This window comes from Perissodus microlepis, chromosome 20 (assembly GCF_051167445.1).
Source record: "Perissodus microlepis isolate ML-2025 ecotype Zambia chromosome 20, ASM5116744v1, whole genome shotgun sequence".
Lineage (NCBI taxonomy): Eukaryota > Metazoa > Chordata > Actinopteri > Cichliformes > Cichlidae > Perissodus > Perissodus microlepis.
The window spans coordinates 22,470,427-22,495,978 of NC_140480.1; the positions used below are offsets into that span (position 1 = coordinate 22,470,427).

The following is a 25,552-nucleotide window of genomic DNA, read 5'->3' on the forward strand; positions in this document are numbered from 1 at the left end:
ACTTATGCAACACAGCCTGACCTCAGTTTCTACTGGAGTTGGGACAAAAATGATCTTATATGACTTAAGAAGGGTGGAGATGTACACACAGAGCCATTGAAGGTGGAGTGTGAGCAAATAGAGGAAACAGGAGTGCAACTAAGAATAATAAATACTATTTTGCTGTGAAAATAACAAGACTGGTTATGCTGTTGTGTTGACATTTACTTTATTAACACAAATAATTGGTTTAAAAATATGTAGAAGATGAATAATTTTTTACATATAGAGAAAATTTACATTTATGTTTATATCTGCTGCTATTAACCTCAGTCGTCAGTTTGGTTATCAGGGTCAAGCAAGCGCCTGCACTCATTAAAATCTTGACTTGCTCAAGTGCCCTTGAGAAAAACGCTGACCTTGACCTTTGATCATCAGTATGGAAAGTATTATTTTGTTTCTTTGTTTTAATTTAAACCCACATGAGCCTCCAGTTATCTGATCATACATGTCTATAGTCTCGTAACCTATTTAAATGGTAAAGAGGGCTCCCCTCGTGCGGATAATGTTTATTTTGGCTGAGTACTAAATCACAAAATCATCCAGTTGGCGACCTTCACATATACATTTAGCTTGTATACATATATAAGCTGAATGCATATATATGTCAATACTGTAGAAATGTAATGCAAGAGTATCAAACAGTTTAATTAATTCTGGATAAAGAAATACGCTTGGATCCATTGCTTGTCTTTACCGTGTGAGCAGAGGCTGCATTACGTAAGGCAGATGTGCGGTGAGAAAAGAGGAAACAGAAGTGCCCGTGTAGCGGAAGTGGTACTGCCCTGAACGATACGCTGAGTGAGACGGAGGACGGAGGCTGAATCGTCCACAGAGCGAGCGAGAAGAAGAAAAAACAGTAGGATTAAAAGTCACCGCAATCGTAAGTGCAATAACCTCGAATGTATGAATATCGCATGTTAACACTAGGTTTTCATTGGTAGCTCGTTGTTCGAAAGCCTGTTCTATCGTGTTCGTTCGAATCCCACTGAGAAGCGAAACATAACGGCTAGCTCGTTTGGTGAAAGGCTAAGCTAGCGTTAGCTGCTAGCTTGCTAGCGGACGGTGAGATTCCGTGACACTTTGTTCTGACAGGCTCGGCAGCCAGGGCGGGCCCTGCTACAGCTACTTAAAACGAAATCAAAGCGAAAGTAATACGGTGCAGTTCAGTATTCCCCTTCGTAATAACTACTTAAAATTACAAATATTAACTGCCATTACCCAAACCGCGTATTTTTACATAAAAATTCGCGGTTGCTTTCGCTGGCCTAGCCGTGACTGTTAGCGGCGATGCTAGCGAACTGTTAGCTACTACATTCGTTTTTTCCTACTTTAGTTATCGCGCATACGATAGTTTAGCGGCTATAGATATGAACGAAAAATATGAAGTCTTCTAATATGCACTGTCGTATTTGTTAAGCCAGTTTGGCCGCGATTTAGAAAATCTACTATCCTCGCTAGCCTTGCTAGCAACATTGTGGGAGGGCATTAAACATGACCCGGGAAGGCTTCCGCTGGTACAGCAAGTGTCGGTCGAAAGAACGTCAAGCGAGCCAAAAAGGCAGCAGAGCAAATAATTATACACGGTTTGACATATTTAGATATGCGAAGAGTTCTGATTCAACTCGTGAATATGAAATTGGGTTGGGACGGTAAGGGCGAAGCAGGGTTAGCTAATAACTTGGCTAGCGGCTAACCATAGCAAAAGATGAGTGTGGTTGACCCACTTGCCAAAGGGCCCAGTTCACAAAGCATATCCTGTGAATTGTCATTGAATTAAGTGTTTTCACCTGTTAAAAGACCAGGTGTGCCACGGCAAGGTGAAGCAAGTTCGTGTGAACTAAGATAACGCACACACCACACAGGTGTGAATGGCTAATGTTCCTGAAACATTCTTTCTTGTATTTTGGTGAATTGCAACTGTAGCTGTTACTAATATTGTCTTGTTTTCCCCAGTCTAGAAAATGGATAAGAGCGACCTGGTACAGAAGGCCAAGCTTGCTGAGCAGGCTGAGCGCTACGATGACATGGCTTCAGCCATGAAGGCAGTGACAGAGCAAGACTCTGAGCTGTCAAATGAGGAGCGCAACCTTCTCTCTGTTGCCTACAAGAATGTTGTAGGAGCGCGCCGCTCATCCTGGCGCGTTATCTCCAGCATTGAGCAGAAGACTGAGGGCAATGACAAAAAACAGGAGATGGCACGTGAATACCGGGAGAAGATAGAAGCTGAGCTGCAAGAAATCTGCAACGATGTGCTTGTAAGGATTTCTCATTATTCAGTCCCAATTTAGATTCTAGTGAAAGTGGTACGTGTTATTGTGAATCCGAACAAACCTTTACTGCTGTTTTCAGGAGCTACTGGACAAATTTCTCATTGCCAAAGCATCTAATCCTGAAAGCAAGGTGTTCTATCTGAAAATGAAAGGCGACTATTATAGATACCTGTCTGAGGTTGCGTCTGGGGATAATAAGAAGAGTAAGTGAAAACACAGTTTACATCATAACTTTGTGTTTTACTGCAGTGTCCTTTTAAAGAGTGGTGAAAGTAACTTTAAGTTAATCAATAACGTGTAATCTGAAATCCCTAAATGTGTTGATTTAAAAGAGCAGAATCATGATGCTTTTTATCTGATTTTTTTAAAAATTATTATTCTGTCAACAGCTTTGTTTTCAGCAACAGCTGATTGCACTTTTTAGCAATAAAAAACCCTCCAAATAACAAACCTATGTAGTTGAACCTGACATACTTGAAGACAAGCTGAAAAGGCCAGAAAATTTTGTGGCAGGTCTACAGTAAATGCAGAGATGGCACCATATGGAATAAGAAAATCTTGCCATATTAATGAATGTTACAATACAGTTTGAGATTATTCATAGTCTAATTTTTCTGCTTTTAAGTTGCTGAAAATTGGTTCATTATAGTTTTATTTATTTTTTTCCTTATGCTTTCACAGCTACAGTGGATAATTCCCAGAAGGCATACCAGGAAGCTTTTGACATTAGCAAGAGTGAGATGCAGCCAACACACCCCATTAGGCTTGGCCTGGCCCTCAACTTCTCAGTCTTCTATTATGAAATCCTAAACAACCCGGACAAGGCCTGTACCCTGGCTAAAACAGTATGTACTCTGGCTTACATGCATAGCTTTAAAATGTCTTGGAGCTTTTTAACAAATGAATTGGGGGGGGGGGGATGGGGAGAGAATGGGGAGGAAAAAAAAAGCTAAAATATATGCTTTTGGTGCATATTTAATTTATTACTTACTTGTGGTGTAAATCGCAACAAATGACTCTTTTCAGGCATTTGATGAAGCCATTGCTGAACTTGACACTTTGAACGAGGATTCCTACAAAGACAGTACCCTGATCATGCAACTACTAAGGGACAACCTGACTGTGAGTTTTAAGTTACACTGTTTGGTTTCAGATTGATGCGGGCATATCTGTCACAAGGCACTCTAACATTTGTCCTCTGTGTTTCCAGCTGTGGACATCAGAAAACACGGCAGATGAGGGAGAGACCGAAGGAGGGGAAAACTAATGGAATTGCACTGTTAATCCACCTACACTCTTTATCTTAAACACAGACAGCTTATATACATCCCCCTCCACTCCATCAGCCCCTCCCACTTCTGTATGACAAGCAGCCTGAATTGCTTCCGACCAACTAGTTTACCCCTCTCAGTTCACTGTGAGGTGACAGGGTAATTTTTTCAGTTGTTAGCAGATTCAGTCACTCTGTGGAAAATGTGTTGATTAGCAAGTTCACATTGCTGTTTTTTGTTTTGTTTTTTTTGTTTTGGTTCTTTGTCGGCTTTGTGCAAGTCTGCGTGTCGCAAGCGTGAGTGGATGTGAGAGGTTGTGCGTATGGTCTGGGAGGGGGGGGGGGGTATTGTGAAATCTAATCGTCCTTCCAAAGTCCTTGGTCCCCTGCTAGTTGTGCATTTTTCATCCCCCCCCCCAATTATTTTTTTTTTTCTTTTTGTTACGTTTATTATTTGTGATTCCTTGTGATATTTACAGGTTTTATTGTATGGTAATTAAACTGGCAGTTGATTTCCACCAAACACTGTGATGGTAGGCATTCCATTTGCTTCACAAGCCCCCCTCCCAAAAAACGTTTTTTGTTCAAATTCTCAGACATACAATCCTGTATTCAACTAACTGCAATTCTGCTGTGGGCTCATACAGAAAGGAGGCAGGCTGTATTGTGACACTGACATTTTGGTGTAATGCTCCTTGATCATGTTCACAAATTTCACAGTTTAAGCTCTGAGGGACCCCTTAAATTTGTCATGTTCAATTTAAGACATTCCACATTATTAGGCTTTTTGGAAAGGCAGTGCTTTTTTTTCTTTTTGAACTAGGTATGGGTTGTCATTGTAGTTTTACTCACTGTTCAGGTGCTGCTTGACCTCAGTACAATGGAAATTGTATGTGCGTAAATGTGGTTCCATGTATTTTGCAAGATTGACTATCATCTGTATGTAAAACCTACAGTAACCTTTTATTGATGTTAATTGAAAATGTCTTACCACACTGTATCAACCCTGCTTGCAAAATATTCCTCTTAAAGCGGTTGTTTTCTCCAAAAAATGTTTTTGTGCCTGGCTTTCTCTTGCAGCTTTTTTTTCTTTCTTTTTTTCTCCCCCATTTAGACAGCAGCATCTGCTTGTTGATGAAATCTGCTTGTTGATGAAATCTCACAGAGAAAGAGTTAAACCATTTATTAAAAGGAAATAGTTAAATATTTATTAGTCTTCGCCCAGGTTCATCAATCTGCTGTTTAAAGGTAGCTGATGTTAACGGATTATCTAAAATCAGGTCTTCTTAAAAGGGTTCAGAAGGCCATTTCATGACTTTTGGAAAGAAACTCAGTGTCACAATACCATGTTATCACCACTACATTCCACACTCTTGTAGTTGAAGACACCATTCCACATTATAGCTGACAGTCTGTTTACTCTGGCAGTGCTCCAATGAATTGATATAATTTGTTGGGGGAAAAAAAATTCATGTCAGTTTATTATTATGCTTGATGAAAATGCAGTTAGTGAATGTGGAACGAAGCCTGTCTGTATATCAGGTATCTACTTGCTTTGTTTTTACTGACAAGTCTTAATGGCTAAAATTTGCTTCTGTAACAGTCTTATTACCCAGTGCACACACGTGGTTGTGAAAATTTAGATTAGCTATTAAAAAAAACGAGAAAAAAAAGCAGTGACGAAATGGAGATAAACAATGGTTGGTGTAATTCTAGCTTTGTGTTTATGTATCTTAAAACCATTCTAGTTTCACTCTACATGTAAGAAATAGGAACGTGTCAAAACCATCCAGTGAAATAAAGTTTCGTTTAAGATAACAGGCAAATTACGTCTTCATTTTTGTTCACCAGGTATATTTAAAAATTAAAACGTAAAACAAAAGCCTAAAAAAACCTCTGAAATTGAGCAAAAAGGTACGTGAGGGTTATAATTGCCCTCTTGTCTACAAGCAAAGGGCAAGCTAAATTAGATTAGCGCTTGATATGCTAATGAGAACTACTTTGCATCGCGGAGAGTGACGTGCATTTAATGTTTGAACCCCTCACAGCTTAATTGAAACTCTATTGCGCGGAGAGGAGGTGCAGGTGTTCAACGGCGCTAATTAAATCAAAACAAGCTCCCGCCCATGTGGAAAGTGTACCGACGAGCTGCTTAACGGGAAATCTCCAGTACGACGCAGTAGCTTGAAATGTAAGTTTATTTAGTCGAAGTCACACGGTTCCTCATCTTAGCTAACTTTGATGAATAGTTCAGAAACAAAGGACACAGGCGTCAGCTAATTTTACCGCTTAGCTTTGAATCATGTGCTACGTGTTAAAGTTTCATAACTTAAATGTTTACCATGTTAGGAATTTTTAGATTACAAATTGTCCACATTCCACGGCTTTCTGTCTTGAAGTTGTCTTTGTATTAACTTTCGGATACACTTCAATATTTTTATATTGGGGTACTTTATCCACTCAGACACAGAGTTAACAATTTACGTGCTTAATGCAAACCTAATTCAGTCAGGCCTGGAGCAGGGCCTGCAGATTCTTTTGTGTTTTGATTCACGTGTCGACATTTTGGAGGCTGTGTAGTTTGTGACACTGTTAAACTGCATCATGCAGATCTGTTTTTGTTATTCGTTCCACCCCTGTTTGAAATAAATGGTTTGAACACATGTAGATGACATTGAAAACACATTAAAATTAATTTCTTTGACACTAAATCTCATGGAAATCAGATAAAACACAGTTAAAGGTATTGATTTAATTTCTTCTACTTTTGAGTACTAAATAAAAACTTCTCAAATGTGATGTATTAACAAAGAAAAACATGTCTGCCAATACAGATCAGTACAATGAAGTGGATCTAATTTTACCGGCACATTAGAAATGACTATAACAAGAAAAGAAACAAAACAAAAACAAGTCTAAATCACTCATAACTGTTTTTCTCCAAGCAGCTATTACCCAAAATGAACAGCAGTGGACCAGCATATCCTCTTGCTTCTCTGTATGTTGGAGACCTGCACCCTGATGTCACAGAGGCAATGCTTTACCAGAAGTTTTCTCCCGCTGGGCCAATCATGTCGATCCGTGTGTGCCGGGACATCATCACCCGCAGATCTCTGGGATATGCCTACGTAAACTTCCAGCAACCTGCTGATGGTACAGTACCAGTGTGGTTGATTTGTGACCTTTTGCTGCTCAGTGAATGCTATAAAACGTTAAGACTTGTTTCAGTCTAATGAGAGCAAACTTTTGAGGTGATTCTAAAGATCATTGTCTTCAGAGCTGAATTTAAAAGTGGGAAGGACACTACACCTTAAAAACGATCAGCAAATTCATGATAGTTGGGGGATTTGTGATGAAAGGTTAGTCTACAACATGGCAGCAAAATCAAAGAAATGTCTAAAATTTCATAACTTTTCCTGAAAGAAGTCAGGAAAAATAGCATGATTGAATAAACTAAATTAAGTAAACTAAATTATTAACCACATTTTAAACCTAAAGTACTGCAGAGTGGAATGAATTTACAACTTAAATTAGAGCATAAGCTTAATTCTCCATAGTGACACATGCAATGGAAATATAATGAATATATGCTCCACTTTATTAGGTACATACTCCACTCCTTGTGGCAGGATGGATTTTAATGTTGTTTATTCCAAATTCTGACATTACAAACTGTCGTAGCGGAAGTCAAGGCTCATCAGAGCACGCAGTCTTGTGCTGTTCAATGTTGGTGAACCTGAGTAATTTGTAGCCTCAGTTTTCTGCTCTTAGTTGACAGGAGAAGCCCCTAGTTAACATGGTGTTTTCGCCCAGCTGTTGCTAACTGGATGCTTAGAGATGTGTGGGGAAATTCCAGCAGATCACCAGTTTTCTGAAACACTCAAAGTTACTTAAATCTAGGGATGGGTACCGGTATCCGGTGCCATGATGGCACCGGTTCTGACATAAACGGTAGTAACCAGACCGAAAAGCAGCGCACATTTCGGTGCTTTATTTCGGTGCTTTTTTTCCCTGAGCTGTGATACACTTTGAATTCTAGCCAATCATTTTACGTTTCCAAGGATAGTAGGCGGGTCCAGGTACGTACGTTCTTTTAGAGCAGAGCTACAGATTAAAAATGCCCAAAGCGAAGCGGTCAAAAGTCTGGCTGTACTTCACAGCAAAATATGCAAACTCAGCAGCCTGCAACAAGTGCTTTAAGCTGATACTGTGATACTGTCAAAGGAGGTAACACCTCGAATCCGATGAAACACCTGGCGACGCTTAGCGTTTGTTTTTAAAAGCCGAGAAATGCGCCGTATTTGATAGCTTGCTGCGAGACCTCACACCGAGCACATCTACTGCGGGTGTGGTGCCTGTTATCGGACCCGGAGTTAGCAACATCCCCCAAAAACCCGAAGAGGAGAGTCCTGGCCCCTAGCCCTGCCAGTGTAGCAGAAATGATGATGATGATGATGATGGCAGCAGCAGCCGTTCTTCTCTGCGTGAGTAGCTTAATGTTGTTCGTGTATAATTTACGTTGAGTAGGCTAACCACGTTATTACATTAATGCATGTAAGGTGAACTAGCAAACACAATCGTAGTTACATGCGGCTGTCTTCTTGTTTGATGGCAGATACTCCCTTCACCCTGGCCAAAAAGGCTAAAATGACCAAAGAAAAAGTGGAAAACAGCTAAACATGAGAGGTTTTTGGACAAAGTTTGTGTTTTTTCCATTGTTTAAGCACTGCTTCCAGCCAAGAATGATACCATATATGCCCTATAGCTGCAGAAAAGGCTAACATTGTTATCTTTTTACAAAAAAAACAGCTGAACATGAGAGGTTTTTGAACCAATTTTGTGTTCTCCATTCTTTAAGCACCGGTTTGAGCACCGTTTAAGCACCGGCACCGTTTCAAAAGTACCAGTTTGGCACCGGTATCGGATAAAACCTAAACGATACCCATCCCTACTTAAATCACATATGTTTCACATTCTGATGCTCAGTTTGAACTTCGGCAGGACATCTTGCCCATGTCTACATGCCTCCCTGCACTGAGTTTCTGCCATGTGATTGGCTAAATGAATATTTGCCTCAAGGAGCAGTTGAACAGGTGTACCTAACAAGACAGGGGACTGTATACAATATATATTATTATACATTTTTGTAAGTAATTTCTTTAAATTTTTCTGCTTTGTTTTAGCGGAGTGTGCCCTGGATACGATGAACTACGATGTCATCAAAGGTCGGCCAATCAGAATAATGTGGTCTCAACGCGACCCAGGACTCAGGAAATCTGGTGTGGGTAACATCTTTATCAAGAACATGGATGAGTCTATTGACAACAAAGCACTGTATGACACCTTCTCAGCCTTTGGAAATATTTTGTCCTGTAAGGTAAGTGACCTGGGCCGTCTCTCAGAGCTGAAGCAGCTGTTTGTGGAGTGTCTACTTTTTTCTTTTTTTTTTTTTTTTTAAGTTGATGGTTACTGATACAGCAAAAACTTTGTAATTTGCACCGATTATAATGTTTGTCTTGTAGGTTGTTTGTGATGAAAAAGGATCCAAAGGCTATGGATTTGTTCATTTTGAGACTCAAGAGGCTGCAAACCGGGCCATTGAAACAATGAATGGGATGCTACTGAATGATAGGAAAGTGTGAGTGAACTAAATACTCAATTGTTTACCACTGTTGTTTCCAGTCAGTGGTTAAATGTAGCCTACAAAAATAAGCTCAGGCAAAGATTAGAGCAGAATATGTACAAGGATCAGCCACAACATTAAACCACCGATACGTCAAATTGTCTGCAGTTATGTGCTCCCTTTTTTCTTTTCCTTTTTTTTTTTTTTTTTTTTCTTCATTTTGAGCTCATTTCAGTTTAAGGCTCAAATGAGCTGTTTTACATTATACATGATTTAATATGATCTGATGTTTACATGCGGCAATGGATTTAATCAGAACTGTGTGACATCTGTAAAAACGACGACTAATTCACACATTTACAATCCTCTGTGGCTATCCTTTGTGGCTTTTCCGTGACTTTCTGTTCAGCAAAAAAGATTAACATGTACAAAACCAGAGCCTGATGGCCAAACGGCTCTCTGGAGACGAGTTTTACAATTCCAGAGTATATTGAATTTCCTTCATAAAACAGGCCCCAGTAGTTGCTGTAATTATGTGTTGCTCCTAACGTTTTTAAATGTGGGTGTTCACATTACTTGGTGGGGAAAAAAGCAAGTCATCTTCAGTAGATGAGGCGATGTGACATTTCACATTGACACCAGACACTTGTTTCTGTGTGCTATGCTACAGATCAAACTTTTAACTGTCATCAACTCTTTGTGTTTTTGTGTAGCCTGCAATGGTTGGTGATTTTTTTTTTTTCTTTTGGGGGGGTGGGGTGGTGTTCTTACCTTTAAACCACTACTGCAATATATAAAAACATTTTTCAGGTGATTTAAGCCTGTTTATTTGGATCGAGGTCTTTTTATATGGAGCATTCCTATTCATTCTGATCTAAGGCTCCATGTAAACTGCCAAACACCTGAAGTGGCACTCAGTGGCCCGGAGGACAAATCGGCGTTCCTCAAACTTCCTATGTCTGTTCAATTGAGCACTCACAATCTGTGGCAAACATGGCTCCTTCCATGGAAGACGCACTCAGGGATAGGTCTCATGATTATGTCCCAATGAGCCAGTTGTTTTGCCAGCATAAAGGTGACATACACAATATTAATCAGATGGTTTTAATGTTGTGGGTGATTTTTAAATATATTTTAACTATTTAAATTGTTAAATACTACTGAAGACTCCACATGTTTTGCAGATGATTTTTCCATGTGTTGTTGTTTTGTTTTTGTTTGCTCAGTCAAAAGGCAGGTAAACGGTTGGAATATGGCATTGTCAGCTCAAAGGCCCGTTTCCTGGGAGAAAAGTGTCAGTTGTATCTTCTTAGGTCAGTGAATAGGTAGGATATCTGTCTAGGTTTGTTGTCTTTATCTGTATTATAAAATTATTTTAGGGCTAAGCAGGTAACAGTATTCATCACAAACGAACAAAGCTGTTTGTTTGCGATGTTCTTGATCTGTCCTAATCATTTGTCTTGTAGCCAAAGATAATTTAACATACTTTTATTTGTTCCTCGAAATGCTGTCTCTCTGGTTAACATTTTAAATGACATCTACAGATTTGTTGGCCACTTTAAGTCACGCAAGGAAAGAGAGGTGGAGTTTGGCAGTAAGGCTATGAAGTTCACCAATGTCTACATCAAGAATTTTGGTGAAGACTTCACTGATGAGAAACTAAAGGAAGTTTTCTCTGCATTTGGTAAGATAAAAATATTGTGAGCTTTTATTTTATTTTTTGTTCCTTTAGTTTATTTTTGATCACTTTGCATCTCGTGGTCTGGTTTTGGTCTCAGGGAGAACTCTCAGTGTACGGGTCATGAAGGATGAGAAGGGTCGTTCAAGAGGATTTGGATTTGTAAACTATGCTCATCATGAAGATGCCCAGAAGGTAGTGTGGACCGAGTTTCTGTGTGCACACAGATCTTACTTCTCCCAACAAAAGATCACATGGATCATAATGCAGTCACTGTACACCTTGAATGAATCCTGTTCAGTAGTGTTTGAGTTAAGTAGGTAGAAAAGGATGGCCTTTTTTTGAATTGGAAAATATAATGTTGGTAAAAAAAAAAAGTGTAACCTTAAATTCTTTGAGTATCATAGTTTTTGAATTTCTCTTGAAAAGGTACATTGCTTCTGAAATGTATTCACAGCATTTCACTTGATCCACATTTTTGTCATTTTATAGCCTTATTCCCTGTTTTGCAAAAAAGTTTAGTTCTTTCAAATTTATTAAAAACAAGAAAAAATATAAAAAGTACATAAATATTAAAAGCCTTTGCTCTTGCTCATTACTTTGTTGAAGCACCTTAGGTAGCAATTGCAGCCTCAGGTCTTTCTGAGTATGCTGCAGTCTTGGTACACCTATTTTTGGACAATAAGAACTTTTCAGTGGACGACTGTGGTAACCGGAAGGTCACCGGTTCAATCCCCGGGCTCTCTGTCCTGGTTGTTGTGTCCTTGGGCAAGACACTTTACCCTACCGCCATCCCCATAGCAGGTGAAGGGCGGTACTTGGTTTTCTCCAGACATGATGCTCGGCATTCAGACCAAAAAGTTCGATCTTCTGTTCATCAGACCAGAGAACATTGGTCTCAGACCTTTTGGCAGACACCAGGCAGGCTGTCATGTGCCTTTTACTGAGGAGTAGCTTCCATATGGACATTCTGCCACACAGGCCTGATTGTTAACGGCTGCAGAAATAGTTTTCCTTCTGGAAGGTTCTCCTCACTCCACAACGTTGGAGCCCCAGAATGACTATCAGGCTCTTGGTCACCTCTCTGACTAAGGCCCTAAGATTGACCACAGCTCTATGAAGGGTCCTGGTGGGTCTAAACTAATTCCATTTACGGATGATTGAGGCCACTGTGCTCATTGGAGACGTTTAATGCTGCTGAATTTTTTTATTTTTTATTTATTTATTTATTTTTTGTACCCTTCCCCCAGACCTGTGCCTCGTTGCAATCCTGTCTTGGAGGTCTACAGAAAATTCCTTGGACTTCACGGCTTGGCTTGTGGTCTGACACGTGCCTTTCCAAATCATGTCCAGTAAACTGAATTTACTAGGGGTGGACTCAAGTCAAGGTGTAGAAAGATCTGACGGGCGATCATGCAAGGAATTTCTAGAGATGGCACGATACCACTTTTTTATGTCCGATACCGATACCGATATCATAAATTTGGATATCTGCCGATACCGATATGAATCCGATATAGTGTTTTTTTTTAATCAATAAAACTGTTTTTTTAATATCTTGCTGCTTTTTGTATAAGTTCATACTCAAGTTAAAAAACAACAACAACACTAAAGCTATTCTGTTATACCTGTATGTTAAAAAAACAAAAAAAAAACACTGCACCCAAAATATTTCATAGATCAGCAACACTGATCAATCTAATAAAGTTAAACCTACTCCATCCTCCCTATTCTGGTATTTTAAAGAGTACTTAGCAGAAATATTAAGCAACCTAACTAATAGGGTTGCAAACTCCCAGCAAAAGAAAATAGGGAACCAGCCTCTTCCTCATGATGCTTAATTTGATGCAGGGTGAAAAAAATTCACAGAAATAAATTATTTTTCAAGAATAATTAAATAGATTCAACATCTTTTTTCAACAGAATTGCAGAATTCACAGATGGTACTTTCCCAAAGGAAAAAGTACTATAGCTTACTAGGGTATATTAGACTTAACAGTTACTATATACAGTAATGGATAGGGATGGGTACCGGTATCCGGTGCCACGATGGCACCGGTTCTGACATAAACGGTAGTAACCAGACCGAAAAGCAGCGCACATTTCGGTGCTTTATTTCGGTGCTTTTTTTTTCCTGAGCTGTGATACACTTTCTTCTTCCTTACATTTGTATTGGTGGTTGGCAAACAACTGAAAGGTGCATTACCGCCACCAACTGGTATGGAATGATACACTTTAGATTCTAGCCAATCATTTTACGTTTCCGAGGATAGTAGGCGGGTCCAGGTACGTACGTTCTTTTAGAGCAGAGCTACAGATTAAAAATGCCCAAGGCGAAGCGGTCAAAAGTCTGGCTGTACTTCACAGCAAAATATGCAAACTCAGCAGCCTGCAACAAGTGCTTTAAGCTGATACTGTGATACTGTCAAAGGAGGTAACACCTCAAATCCGATGAAACACCTGGCGATGCATAGCATTTTTTTTTAAAGCCGAGAAATGCGCCGTATTTGATAGCTTGCTGCAAGACCTCACACCGAGCACATCTACTGTGGGTGTGGTGCCTGTTATCGGACCCGGAGTTAGCAACATCCCCCAAAAACCTGAAGAGTACAGTCCTGGCCCCTAGCCCTGCCAGTGTAGCAGAAATGATGATGATGATGATGGCAGCAGCAGCCGTTCTTCTCTGTGTGAGTAGCTTAATGTTGTTCGTGTGTAATTTACGTTGAGTAGGCTAACCACGTTATTACATTAATGCATGTAAGGTGAACTAGCAAACACCTTCGTAGTTACATGCGGCTGTCTTCTTGTTTGATGGCAGATGCTCCCTTCACCCTGGCCAAAAAGGCTAAAATGACCAAAGAAAAAGTGGAAAACAGTTAAACATGAGAGGTTTTTGGACAAAGTTTGTGTTTTTTCCATTGTTTAAGCACTGCTTCCAGCCCAGAGTGATACCATATATGCCCCATAGCTGCAGAAAAGGCTAACATTGTTATCTTTTTACAAAAAAACAGCTGAACATGAGAGGTTTTTGGACCAATTTTGTGTTTTCCATTCTTTAAGCACCAGTTTGAGCACCGTTTAAGCACCGGCACCGTTTCAAAAGTACCGGTTTGGCACCGGTATCGGATAAAACCTAAACGATACCCATCCCTAGTAATGGACTTCTATATATTTTACATCAGATTAAAACTTTGGGTGTAAGATTCAGATAATTATTAAATAATTAAAAGCTAGATATTTTAAATGAGAATAAGAAAGAAAAGTATGTCTTTGTGCCCCCTTTTCCCTGTTAATGCCCTATCGGCCCCCCTGGCTAAACTTTGCTAGATCCGCCCCTGCACAGTTACCAGCCGTCAGCTACGTAGAAAAAGATCCTGGTGTAGAAAGTAATATTAAATAAATTCTAACAACAGCTTATCAAGCTTAATAGTGCTGCTGTTGTTCAGCCGCTGGTTTCCTCTTTCTGGTGCAAAGTGGGCCAAAAACAAACAAGAGAGACGGACTCACGACAGAAAAGCCGATCAGCTGATCTTTTTTTTTTTTTTTTTTTTTTGTGTCCCGTTTGGATCTTTAGCCATCAGAATTGTTGTCTTAAGGCCAAGAAAGATGCCAAGCGGATTTATTTTACCAAGTGGATCATCATGGCCTTGCCATATTGGTCCATTTGATTGACCTTTATTATAATTATGTATTTATTTTATTTTAGGTTGCTACAAACGGGACAGACGTGACTGGGGGATAGGACAGGGAGAAAGAATGAAAGAAAGAGAGGGAGAGAAAGAAAACCAAAGGGGAGAAGAGATGGTGAGAAGGGGGGGAAGAAAGGAAAAAACACAAACAAACAAAACGCCTGGATCACCTGTATGGAGAAAAAAAACAGAAGAGAAAGCAAACAACAAAGAGCAACATAATAAAAACAGCACCATCACAATAAACTAGCTAGCAGTAGATAACAGTAGATACTAAATAATAAACGATATTGTGCAGCACGCAAGATAGACAGCGCACAATGTGCTTTGAGGCAGCAGCCAAGAAAGGTGTAGTCCGCGTCTGTGAACACCCGTGTTCAGCTGATCATTAAGCAGTTTCACGATTGAAGTAGCAGCAGGAGAGAGAGAGAGAGAAGAGGCAGTTGCTCTATATATCGGTTGTTAAGCTTAACGCGGGAATGCTTTACAAACATTCAGAGATGAACTTACACACTTGCTTTACTTCTCTCTGGGATGAAATGTTTGCTAGCAGGCTACAAATACACACAGCCGCTCTATCACGTGACCACACTGCTCCGACGTGCTACGGTTATGAGCCGAGTTACGCCGTGTCGCAAGTTTTGTGAGGTGCTTTTTTGATATTTAATGGATCGGATTACATTTTTTATTTCTCTCCGATATCCGATCCAGTAATTTAGGTCAGTATTGGACCGATACCGATACGTAATATCGGATCGGTCCATCTCTAGGAATTTCATGAAATTTCATGAAAAATGAATCAGTTTTGAAATAGCAAAATATTGAACAAGTGAAGCACTTTGAATACTTTCCAGTTGCGCTTATACTGTACGTAACACTGTATGTTTATGATCCCTATGCTATTTATTTTTTCCCAGGCTGTTAATGAAATGAATGGAAAGGAGATCAATGGGAAAATCCTCTATGTAGGGCGGGCTCAGAAGCGTCTTGAGCGCCAGGGAGAGCTCAAACGCAAGTTTGACCAAATCAAACAGGACCGCATCCAGCGCTATCAGGTGCTGCTGTTGTGGTTTTTTTTTTTTTTGCATGAAACTATAATATGAATACTACTTAATGGTTCTTACTGTTGATCATTTTGAATTAATTATTAGGTGATTATAGTGCAATGATTTTTGAAAGTCTTAGTGGTGCTTGTAATCCATTCATTCATTTTCTCTTGCTTACCTGGGTCTGGGTCATCAGGAGTCAGCTGTGGGGCAGACTCAGTCTCCTCCTTGCATTCCTAAATAGTACATTATCTGATATTAATTTACACAGTCTTGATGTTGTCATAGTAAAGTCAAACATTGTCTTGAAAATCATTCCAAATGAAAGTAGAAAAGTTGTCATTTATCCAAACATTATATGTGGGTGTTCAGCATGAAGCTCAAGTTATGTTGTTTTTTCCACCATTGTTTTTCAGTATTGAGTATTTGGTGTTTTATTATTTTGCTGACATTGCCAAATGGTTAGAAGAATCAGAAATACTCTTTTGTTAGATTGATTTATGCGTGTCATGAACCGGATAGGAAGCAGACCTGTCCATTGGGCCATCCCAACTAGAAAACACAGGCATTGTTTTATAAATAATCAAGTTTGTAATAGCAACAAAATGGAATCTAAAGCAATCAAACCATTTTGGTAGTGCTTTCTCTTAAAGTCAGATGGGAATGTTTAATCTAGATATGAAGGAGTGCTTAACTACATAACTGAATAACTGGAAGCATGATGAAATAGCTTAGCAGCATTTAGCCTACAAAGAAAGAATTTCAGAGCTGATTGGATTTCATGTGTGAGAAGGAAATTCCTTTAAAATGTTTTTAGCCAGATAGGCTTTAACTTGTGACGTTGATCCATTGAGTGTATGGGCATTTTACTGTTGATGGAAAGGCTGAACAAAACATCTTACTCAAAACTAAAATGGTATTTTGATCATCTTTTAGGTTTGTGTTTTTACATTGTTGAGCTTGAGAAGACAGGAACTTAACTCTTTGTAATTCCAGGGGGTGAATCTGTATGTGAAGAACTTGGACGACAGCATCGACGATGAGAGACTTCGGAAGGAGTTTGCTCCTTATGGCACCATCACCAGTGCAAAGGTGAGGTAACAGGATAATGTCCCACTAAAGTAATGAAGTTCTTTGTACACAAGTCCATGAATGCCCAAACCTTTTTTCCTTCTGGAAGGTTCCTGTTAAAATCTAATAGCTTTTATGGCGAGGGAATGATTTTTGAACTTGGTGGTGTGTTCACAGTAGCTGCGATGCTCTTCTGTGTTAGCAGCAGAGGTGGGCGTGCTACTGTAATCAGATTACTTTTTCAGGTAACTAGTAAAGTAAGGGATTACTATTGCAAGAAAGGTAATTAGATTACTGGTACTTTCCCATAAGCACGCTGCGTTACTGCATTACTAAAACTGATTTTTTGCGAGAGTGTCTCATGACAATGACATAAGCTCGTGCGACGTTCGTGGCAACAGCTGTGTGCAGATCAACAATGGATCATATATGGAGTGCGGGAGAGAGTATGAGCGTGCAGCGTTTAAAGCGTGGAAGTACTGACCTTACTTTGAGTTTGATTCCGTAAAAAGTGACAAAAACATTAGCGTCCGCTGTTCACTGCGTGGGAAGAAAACTTCTTTTTACAGCGAAAAAACCCTTAACTTCCGAACAAGCACAGAGTGCGCTACCAGTGAATGGGAAATTCACACAGAAACTCGCGGATTCTTCCACTGACCGCCGCGGCACACCTGCACCAGGGCAAACATCCGCCTGCTATACAGGTGAAAATAGAGCAACAGGATTGATTTTATTTATTTTCTGCTGTGTTTCACTTGCATTTATTTGAAAGAGTGAGTGTAAACACAAAAAACTATTTTATTTTGTATGCTGGAACGTGCAGAAAATGGATTTAAATGTTAAACAAATTTCTTCCAGTCAAAGAATGTTGCATATAATTTAATGTTTGCTTGATGCATAAAGTTAAAAGATTAAAACTAATAAAACAAGTTTTAAAAAGAGACTTTTCCATTTGATTACATTTTATATGATGGATTATGCAGAAAAAGTAGAATTGGGCTGAAAGATCTATCGCTTTATCACCTATTCAGGTTGTAAATCGTGTTTTTAAAAAGTAACTAAGTAATTAATTACTTTTGAAAATAAGTAATCAGTAAAGTAACGGGATTACTTTTTTGGGAAGTAATCAGTAATTAGTTACTGATTACTTTTTTCAAGTAACTTGACCAACACTGGTTAGCAGTAAGAAAATTTTGTGCCAAAATAATGTTTTCCACAAAGGTGCTTTACAACATTTCAATAATGGATTTATGCAGATTGCTGACATGAATTCATTTCTGATCATCTCATGAAAGCACTGTGGCTCAGGAGGTAAAGCGGGTTATTCATTAACTCGAGAATTGGTGGTTCGATCCCTAAGTTTTTATAGTGATATCAAGTTGTTGACATGTAGACATTCCTAAAGACATATGTGAAAAGGGTGTTCCTGAATGTGGACTGTAAATTGTCTTGTTGAGGAGGGGGGGGGGGGGTTTGTCCCCTCCCCATACAGGATGTATTGAGTGCCATTAAAGCTTCTTTATATAGTGTCTCTGGTTTTACCTTTTTGTTTTCTTTAGTGCTTTAGTGTTAGGAACCTTAACGATTTCTGACTGTGAACGTTTTGTTTCCTGTAGGTGATGACAGATGGCTCCCAAAGCAAAGGCTTTGGTTTTGTCTGTTTCTCTTCCCCTGAGGAGGCAACAAAAGCAGTGACTGAAATGAATGGGAGAATTGTTGCAACCAAGCCACTGTATGTGGCTCTGGCTCAGCGGAGAGAGGAGCGTAAAGCAATTCTAACAAATAAGTACATGCAAAGACTTGCTACCCTGAGAACCATGGCCAGCCCGCTAATCGACTCATACCATCAGTCTGGATATTATGTCACATTACCACAGGTAGGGCTCTTTAAACGGTGACATCGGGAACAAAATAGGCCATTTTATTAACGCAGCAAAATGTGTCATCAAAATGTTAGGGGAAAAAAAAGAACAACTAAAGTCTGGGCTTTATTAGTTGTTTAAGTCTGGGCAAATTTGCATCAGCTCCCAACGTTCTGACATTTTGAAGTTGCACCAGTGCTAATATTTGCATTATATCTGCAGCCTCCCACGCGCTCCTTTTACAACCACACTGCTGTCAGCAGTGTGAGACCAGTCCCTCGCTGGACAGGACAGCCACCAAGACCACAGGGTGAGGGAATATCTGTTACGCTTGTGTAGAGGTTAAAAAAATATATATATATATAAACAAACAAAAAACGTGTTGATCTGTAAAAGTTGTAGTGGGGAGTAGTTCCTCTAGAATTAATTTTTCAGCTTGACAATGATCCCAAAACACACTGGCAGTGCAGTAAAAGCATACCTGGATAGAAAAACACATGGTGGAACAATACCAGTCAGATTGGCATCCTCAGAGCCCGGATCTCATCATTATTGAAGCAGTGTGGGATCATCTTGACAGGGAACAGAACAAAGACCAAAAGGCAGCTAATGGTGACTCAAGAGTTTTGCACAGTACTGTATGATATAATTGTTCTCTACATGCTTAGGCCCCTACACCACCCAGCTGGTTTCTGGCTCTGTCCCCCGACGTGGATCGAGCCCCATCGCTACAGTCAGACAGGCTTCCACCCAGGCGCCACGCATCGTAACCTCCACACAAAAGACAAGTGAGCTCCTGAACTATGGCAGCAGACAAGCAGTCTCCTTCTGAAATGTCCCATTCACATGGATGGTGCTGACTGTCTCTTTAGATGACATTGGAACCCAGACTGTAGGAGGGCGCACTGACATTGCCAATGTGGCCAGAAGCAGCCAGTACAAGTATGCGTCAGCAGTGAGGAACCCTCAGCAGGTTGTTACTGTGCCTGCACCCATGCCTAGACTACAGGTAGTGTTTGCACTGTGATCATTTCTATTTTTAATACTTAGCGAGGATCAAGAAAAATGTTTGAAACCCAGACAGCAAGTTGGAGCACTGAGGGTGCACAATGACTTGCAGTGTAGTTAGTTACTTAGGTTGAAGTTAAATGACAACCTTATTTTAGATTGTTGCTGAATATAGGCTTAGATTCACTTAACAAATGGGCATTAATAGTCATTGGAAAATGTAAAAGGCAGCTAAGGAAAACAACCCTTCTTCTACTTCATTTTGACTTTAGTTAACCAGTGATATACAAGCTGAAAATGAGAGACATCTGTGGGATTGTTTTGTTCTGTGAGTGGGTGTGGGTATCTGCGTGGGTGGTGTTTACAGCTATAATATGTTTAAGGCAAAAAAATTTAGGCGATTGGCATCTGGATGTCTTCAGGTTGTTGCGGCGCCAGTGATGGAGCCACCAGTACACATTCAAGGCCCAGAGCTGCTTACCGCCTCAGTGCTGGCTGCAGCCCCACCAATGGATCAGAAACAGCTCCTTGGTCTGTCATCACTCAGTTCTGCTTGTTTTTTTTTTTTTTTTCTTTCTGCTATGCAGATTGAAACAGCTTGTGTATATTTGTCTTCATTCCATTGTCTCTGCTGTGACACACAGGGGAGCGACTGTACCCACTGATTCACGCTCTGCATCCAAACCTGGCTGGTAAAATCACTGGGATGTTGCTGGAGATCGACAACTCAGAGCTGCTGCATATGCTGGAGTCGCCCGAGTCCCTGCACGCTAAGGTACATTAATGTTCATGTTTTTCTGTGAGCTGGTCTGCACTGTAGAGGTGTGTGTGTGTGTGTGTGTATATATATATATATATATATATATATATATATATATATATATATATATATATATATATATATATATATATATATATATATATATATATATATATATATATATATATATATATGTATATATATGTATGTATATATATGTATATATGTGTATATATATATATATATATATATGTATGTATATATATGTATATATGTGTATATATATATATATATATATATGTATGTATGTGTATATATATATATATATATATATATATGTATATGTGTATATATATATATGTATATGTATGTATATATGTATATGTATATATATATATGTATATGTATATGTATATATATATGTATATATATATATATATATGGAAAAAAAAAAAGATGGATGATAAGCCACAACTTCCTTCCCCTGTACAACAGTGAAACCAAAATAGCTTGAAAATAGGTGGTGCTGGTTTGTTCTAGTGACAGCATTTGCACATTGGTGACGGCAGGATGTCGGAGTCATACCTGTAAACCTTCGGTTTAACGTCTAAACCTCAAGTGGAAGAAGCATTTCTTCCTTTTCTTCTTTTTGACACCCCATGCTGAAATGTTTTTTAAATACTTTTGAATTCTGTTTGCCCATCGCTGTCATTATTCCCTTTGAAGTAGTTTGAGCAAAAGGGAAGTCAAGGTCCACCTCCATCTTCATCCTTCCTCATGTTATAGGAAAAAGATTTATTTTAGTTAATGTGCCACACGTGGTCCAGTTTGATCTCAGAATATTCTCTGGCCACTTTATTAGGTACAATTTAGTTGTTAAACAAATATCTAATCAGTCGGTCGCAGTCAGTCAGCCTAATGCATATAGGTATCAGAATTTGGTATCAACAATTTGAAAGTATTTGACCATTGTGCCTTATATCAGCAGTTCAGGCTCCTGGTGCTGGTGTAATGGTGTGTGGGATATATCCCTGGCAAACGTTTGGCCCCTTAATACCAACTGAGTATTGTTTAAAAAAAAAAATGCCTACCTAAGTGACCATAGTGTACATATCTTCTGATGGCTGGTTCCAGCAGATTATTGTGTCATGTCACAAAGCTCAGATTATCTCATATTGGTTTCTTGAACCTGTCAATGAGGCTACTGCTGTCCAGCGATTATTTTATTAGGGGGGGGATGACCCAATCTGGTCTTTAAGTGATGACATGATGAATCCTGCTTCCGGACCCAAACTACCCTGCATTTAACATGTTTTAATGCTTTGTAAGTTGTTCTATTTAATGTCAAAACCCCCCTAAAAACAGTAAGTGATCACTGTCTGTCTCTCTCAGTTTTTAATACCACTATTCATTTTAAAGTTCAGTTTTTAAAAGCTTACAATGTAACTACAGCTCAGCCCATGCAGCAGTATATTAATGACTAACGTCGTATTGTGAATGGATTATCTCAGTTGTTCTCCTGGCTGAAGTTCAGTCCATTTACAGCGTCCTGCCATGCGATTGCATTTGTCCCAAACCATCGGGAACCCTCACGTTAACTTTTACAGAGTAGAAAAAAGTTAGCGTTCATCCTCCAGCTTCAATGTTTATAATATGCTAACATAGGTGTGTCGCTAGCGATCATGTCGCACATCATTATATACCAGCTAGCCAAACTCCAGTAACCCTACAAATGTCACTGCTGTTTACTTTCCTGTCTTCATTTATGTCAGAAATGATAACAAGGCTGTACGTTTTAATTAGTCTCAGAAGTCTCTCAGTCAGAACATGGTATATTATATTCAGACGGAAACTAGCAAGCTAACTCCCTGTTAACTTCTAACTCTGTTAAATTTAATAAATTCTGTTTTCATGGATGCCTGGATGTTAAACGTAATTGTTACATCTGGTAGAGCAGAACGCTGATCATTTTATTACATACGAAAGAATTTAGACAGTTTTTTAACTCTTAGTGCTGCCACAGTGATCATTTGACTTTGGGACCTGTAGCGGAGTTTGGGCCCAGACACGACTCATGACGCCATACTTAAAGACCGGATAGCTTCCTCAGTCATCTAGAATGTCACTACATTCCCAATTGGGTAAATTAGATAGGTCTGAGTCTGATTTGTAATTTTCTCCTCTTCTTGGATTTTTATGTATTTATTGGAGAGAAGGTCGATGCTTGGTAAGCCTTGGAGTTACGGTAAATTGATTTTTATCGCATAAAGAAGACTGCCAAGCAAGACATTTTTGCATTTCCAGTCTTTGTCCTAGTATAACACTTTTCTGGCTGTTGCCTGCCATTTATCAAAGAGGTCTGCTGTTTCAGTTTGTTTTTTTTTCCCCTTTTTTTTTTAAATCTTTCTACTGTTTGGGTCAGGTGGATGAGGCAATTGCAGTCTTGCAAGCTCACCAGGCGAAGGAACATTCTCCTAAGCAGTGAAGAGGCCTTAAAGGTCAGCAACAACGTCTTTTGTTTCTCTGCACCATTATATTTACAATAGGGCTGCCACAAATGATTATTTTGATAGTCGAATAGTCACCGATTATTTTTGCGATTAGCCGACTAATCAGATCATCATCCATTGGACGTAAAACGTACAGCTTATTGCACCAGCATGCATCTGCTCTTATATAACTATCATTAGCTTACAGCTTTAAGTGTTTAAGGTATGTGCTAACTAAAAATAAAGACAAGATGATAGTTTCTTAAATTTTAATGAAATTTGCAGATTGTTTCAGTGAAGTTTAATAAACTGTCGTCTGCTCCTTGCTATCTAAAATATAACAGGACACCGGAGTATATCCATGAGCATCTCACACTTCTGATAATCAGTTGTCTGCTTGACGTTTATTCAGCTGTGCAAAAACGATAACTTTGATCTCAGCCAAACCGATTTACTCAGGAACAAATAAAATACTGAAAAAAGCCAAACAATAACATTCTTAAGTTATCCAAGTGACTTATATATCATTGTTAACCTGAGTAGCGAAAGACGGCGGTGGGTTTGAAAACGATTTGCCGGGAGTCCGGTGTTCTCACGGGCTCTAGTGAGCCGTGCCCCCGGCTAGCTATCGAGCTGGTGGGTAACAGACGTCTCCAAAAACGTCAGAGCGCTTTTGAAAATATGTGGTGTCTTGATAAACTGAGCAGATATTTGAGGTTTCCACAGCTACATTCTCGCCTGAAAATATGTTAAACGTTTATTTTGTGACCCAGAAAGAATAATAAGAGTAATATTAAAACTAACTAGCTGCCGCCATTGTTGGAAACTGAGCAGGGCCACGCTATGAATTCTGGGATAGGTTGGGTCACGAAGTATACACCCGACCCATCCTTCAAATCTGGGGAAGTGAAGGGCGCATTTGTCGGAGTCTTTGAATTTGGACAGTCTTCATCGTGTCGTTGTAACATAATCGGCCTACAAATGTGGGTGCAGAAGGATGCAGTTCCTGAATTTGGACACAGCTACGATACCGGACACTGCTTCTTCTTCTTCGGGGTTTAACGGCAGCTGGGCATCCTTGTACATGTAGTGCTGCCATCTTCTGTTTCAGTCTGTTATTACACTCTTAAATCCTACTACTTACTCCTGCGTCTTTTGGTCTTACAAAGCTTTAAACGACACGTCGACTATTAAATTAGTCGTCAACGATTTTGATAGTCGACGTAATTGTGACTAGTCGACTAATCATGGCAGCCCTAATTTACAACATACAGCGTTCAGGTTTACACTAGCAAGTATTTCTCTTCAGTGACAGTATAAATCAATCAGTTGATGCTGCTTTTCAGAAATGAACCTGCCATAAATTGTAGGTGTTGTTTGACGATACAAACCTATGCTAAATTCCTTGATCCCAAGTGATACGAATGCCTGCTTCAGTTTATGGAGTTTCTCAAGTAAAGTTTGTGAAAGAAATGTCAGAGGCTGTGTTTTAGTGAGAATGAACTAGAGGAGAAATTGTCTTACTCACATTTTTTCCAGATATCAACAATTCTCTGGAGGAGGGGAAATTATAAAATGAGCACACTTTGGGGGGGAAAAGGGAAAGAAAAAGTTCTATGAAGATTAAACCAATGATGTGAAGAGACAGAAGATGAAGCTGTTTTGTTGTTGCAATACTTTTGTTAGATGATAAAGTTTCCAATATATGCATTAAATCTGTGTTGTGTCATTTGTCCTTTTAAAAAAGAGTGTATTATTATTACAATGGGTTTTAAAAGTGTACTGAGCACCTTTGCCCTGCCTTTAACACAGTCCTGCACACTGCACAAGCGGCCTGCTCTGTAGAACTGGCAGAGCAGCTTACAAGATAACATTTCTTAAGAATTAAGCTGCATCCACAGAGGAAGTGACTAGCAGTGATGTGACGACCAGAGAACCCAGGAAGTCAATAACATTCAGCGACTTGATGGACCTATGGATGAAAAAAGCTCTTGCGATGTGAAGTGGACAGGTCCTGAGACTACTGGGGAGAGTGCAGAATACCACCAAATGACATATAACCTGTTGGTAAATACAATGGTGTGCGGAATTCTTGACTCACTACTCATTTCTACATATTTTGATAGGAAAATGGGAAGTATGACTTCCTGTGTGGGTGCTGCATCATAAATCTCATCTGTTGCTAGAAAGAGGAAGCTTTCCTGTTGTAGCATACCCGAAGAAGCATTGGATTCATTAAAGTACCATTGAAAGCAAAAGGTGTGGTATGTGTCACAAGGTTGGCAAACATACACAGCAATAGTGAAGTAAGCAAATGGCAAAACTAGGGTGAGGCTAGATAAAAATAAATATTTATGTATCATTAAATATGATCTTGATCTTGGGCAAGGTGTGCCAAATATATGGCTGGGTAATACATAAATTTCAGTCCTAAATGTTTGCATCACATTTTTTTTTGTGTGTCATTTTTAGTAGTAAATTGGTGGTGTGAGTAAGGTGTTTTTTTTTTTTTTTTTTTTTTACTTCTGGGACCAGGTCTGAGTAACGGGCTTTTTCTGTAATTTTGTGTAAACAATTGAACTTATTTACACTACAATAAAAAGTGCCTTGAAGGCAATATTTTGTGGTCCATCCCACTTACGGTTTGACTGGCTATATATGGCCCAAAGAGTAACATGGACAAAATATATCAAAGTCCAAAACATATTGTTTACGTGTTTTGCTAGGTGCAAAGTTTTCATTTT

At 39.3% G+C, this 25,552-nt stretch overlaps 2 protein-coding genes across 6 annotated transcripts; both read left to right on the forward strand.

The window, feature by feature from the left end:
- The first annotated feature begins 787 nt into the window (after positions 1 to 787).
- Positions 788 to 5,400, forward strand: LOC146364512 (14-3-3 protein beta/alpha-like). Of its 2 annotated transcripts, none has more exons than XM_084916085.1 (6): positions 788 to 922; positions 1,996 to 2,297; positions 2,392 to 2,515; positions 2,994 to 3,157; positions 3,339 to 3,434; positions 3,523 to 5,400. In XM_084916085.1, exons 2-6 carry the CDS (start codon positions 2,004 to 2,006, stop codon positions 3,577 to 3,579), a joined length of 735 nt encoding a protein of 244 aa, XP_084772211.1. In that variant the 5' UTR covers positions 788 to 922; positions 1,996 to 2,003; the 3' UTR covers positions 3,580 to 5,400. The 2 variants fall into 2 exon arrangements, with proteins under 2 accessions (XP_084772211.1, XP_084772212.1); XM_084916086.1 differs by having other exon boundaries at positions 802 to 922; positions 2,001 to 2,297.
- Positions 5,401 to 5,500: 100 nt separating this feature from the next.
- Positions 5,501 to 24,535, forward strand: pabpc1l (poly(A) binding protein, cytoplasmic 1-like). 4 transcript variants are annotated; one of them, XM_084916077.1, is made up of 17 exons: positions 5,501 to 5,773; positions 6,531 to 6,735; positions 8,766 to 8,959; positions 9,105 to 9,220; positions 10,432 to 10,530; positions 10,750 to 10,889; positions 10,984 to 11,078; positions 15,490 to 15,627; positions 16,615 to 16,710; positions 18,306 to 18,566; positions 18,774 to 18,861; positions 19,220 to 19,339; positions 19,424 to 19,560; positions 19,982 to 20,090; positions 20,204 to 20,334; positions 22,742 to 22,817; positions 24,348 to 24,535. In XM_084916077.1, exons 2-16 carry the CDS (start codon positions 6,543 to 6,545, stop codon positions 22,802 to 22,804), a joined length of 1,980 nt encoding a protein of 659 aa, XP_084772203.1. In that variant the 5' UTR covers positions 5,501 to 5,773; positions 6,531 to 6,542; the 3' UTR covers positions 22,805 to 22,817; positions 24,348 to 24,535. The 4 variants fall into 4 exon arrangements, with proteins under 4 accessions (XP_084772203.1, XP_084772204.1, XP_084772206.1 ...); XM_084916078.1 differs by having other exon boundaries at positions 10,432 to 10,518; XM_084916080.1 differs by lacking the exon at positions 15,490 to 15,627.
- The last annotated feature ends 1,017 nt before the right edge of the window (positions 24,536 to 25,552 follow it).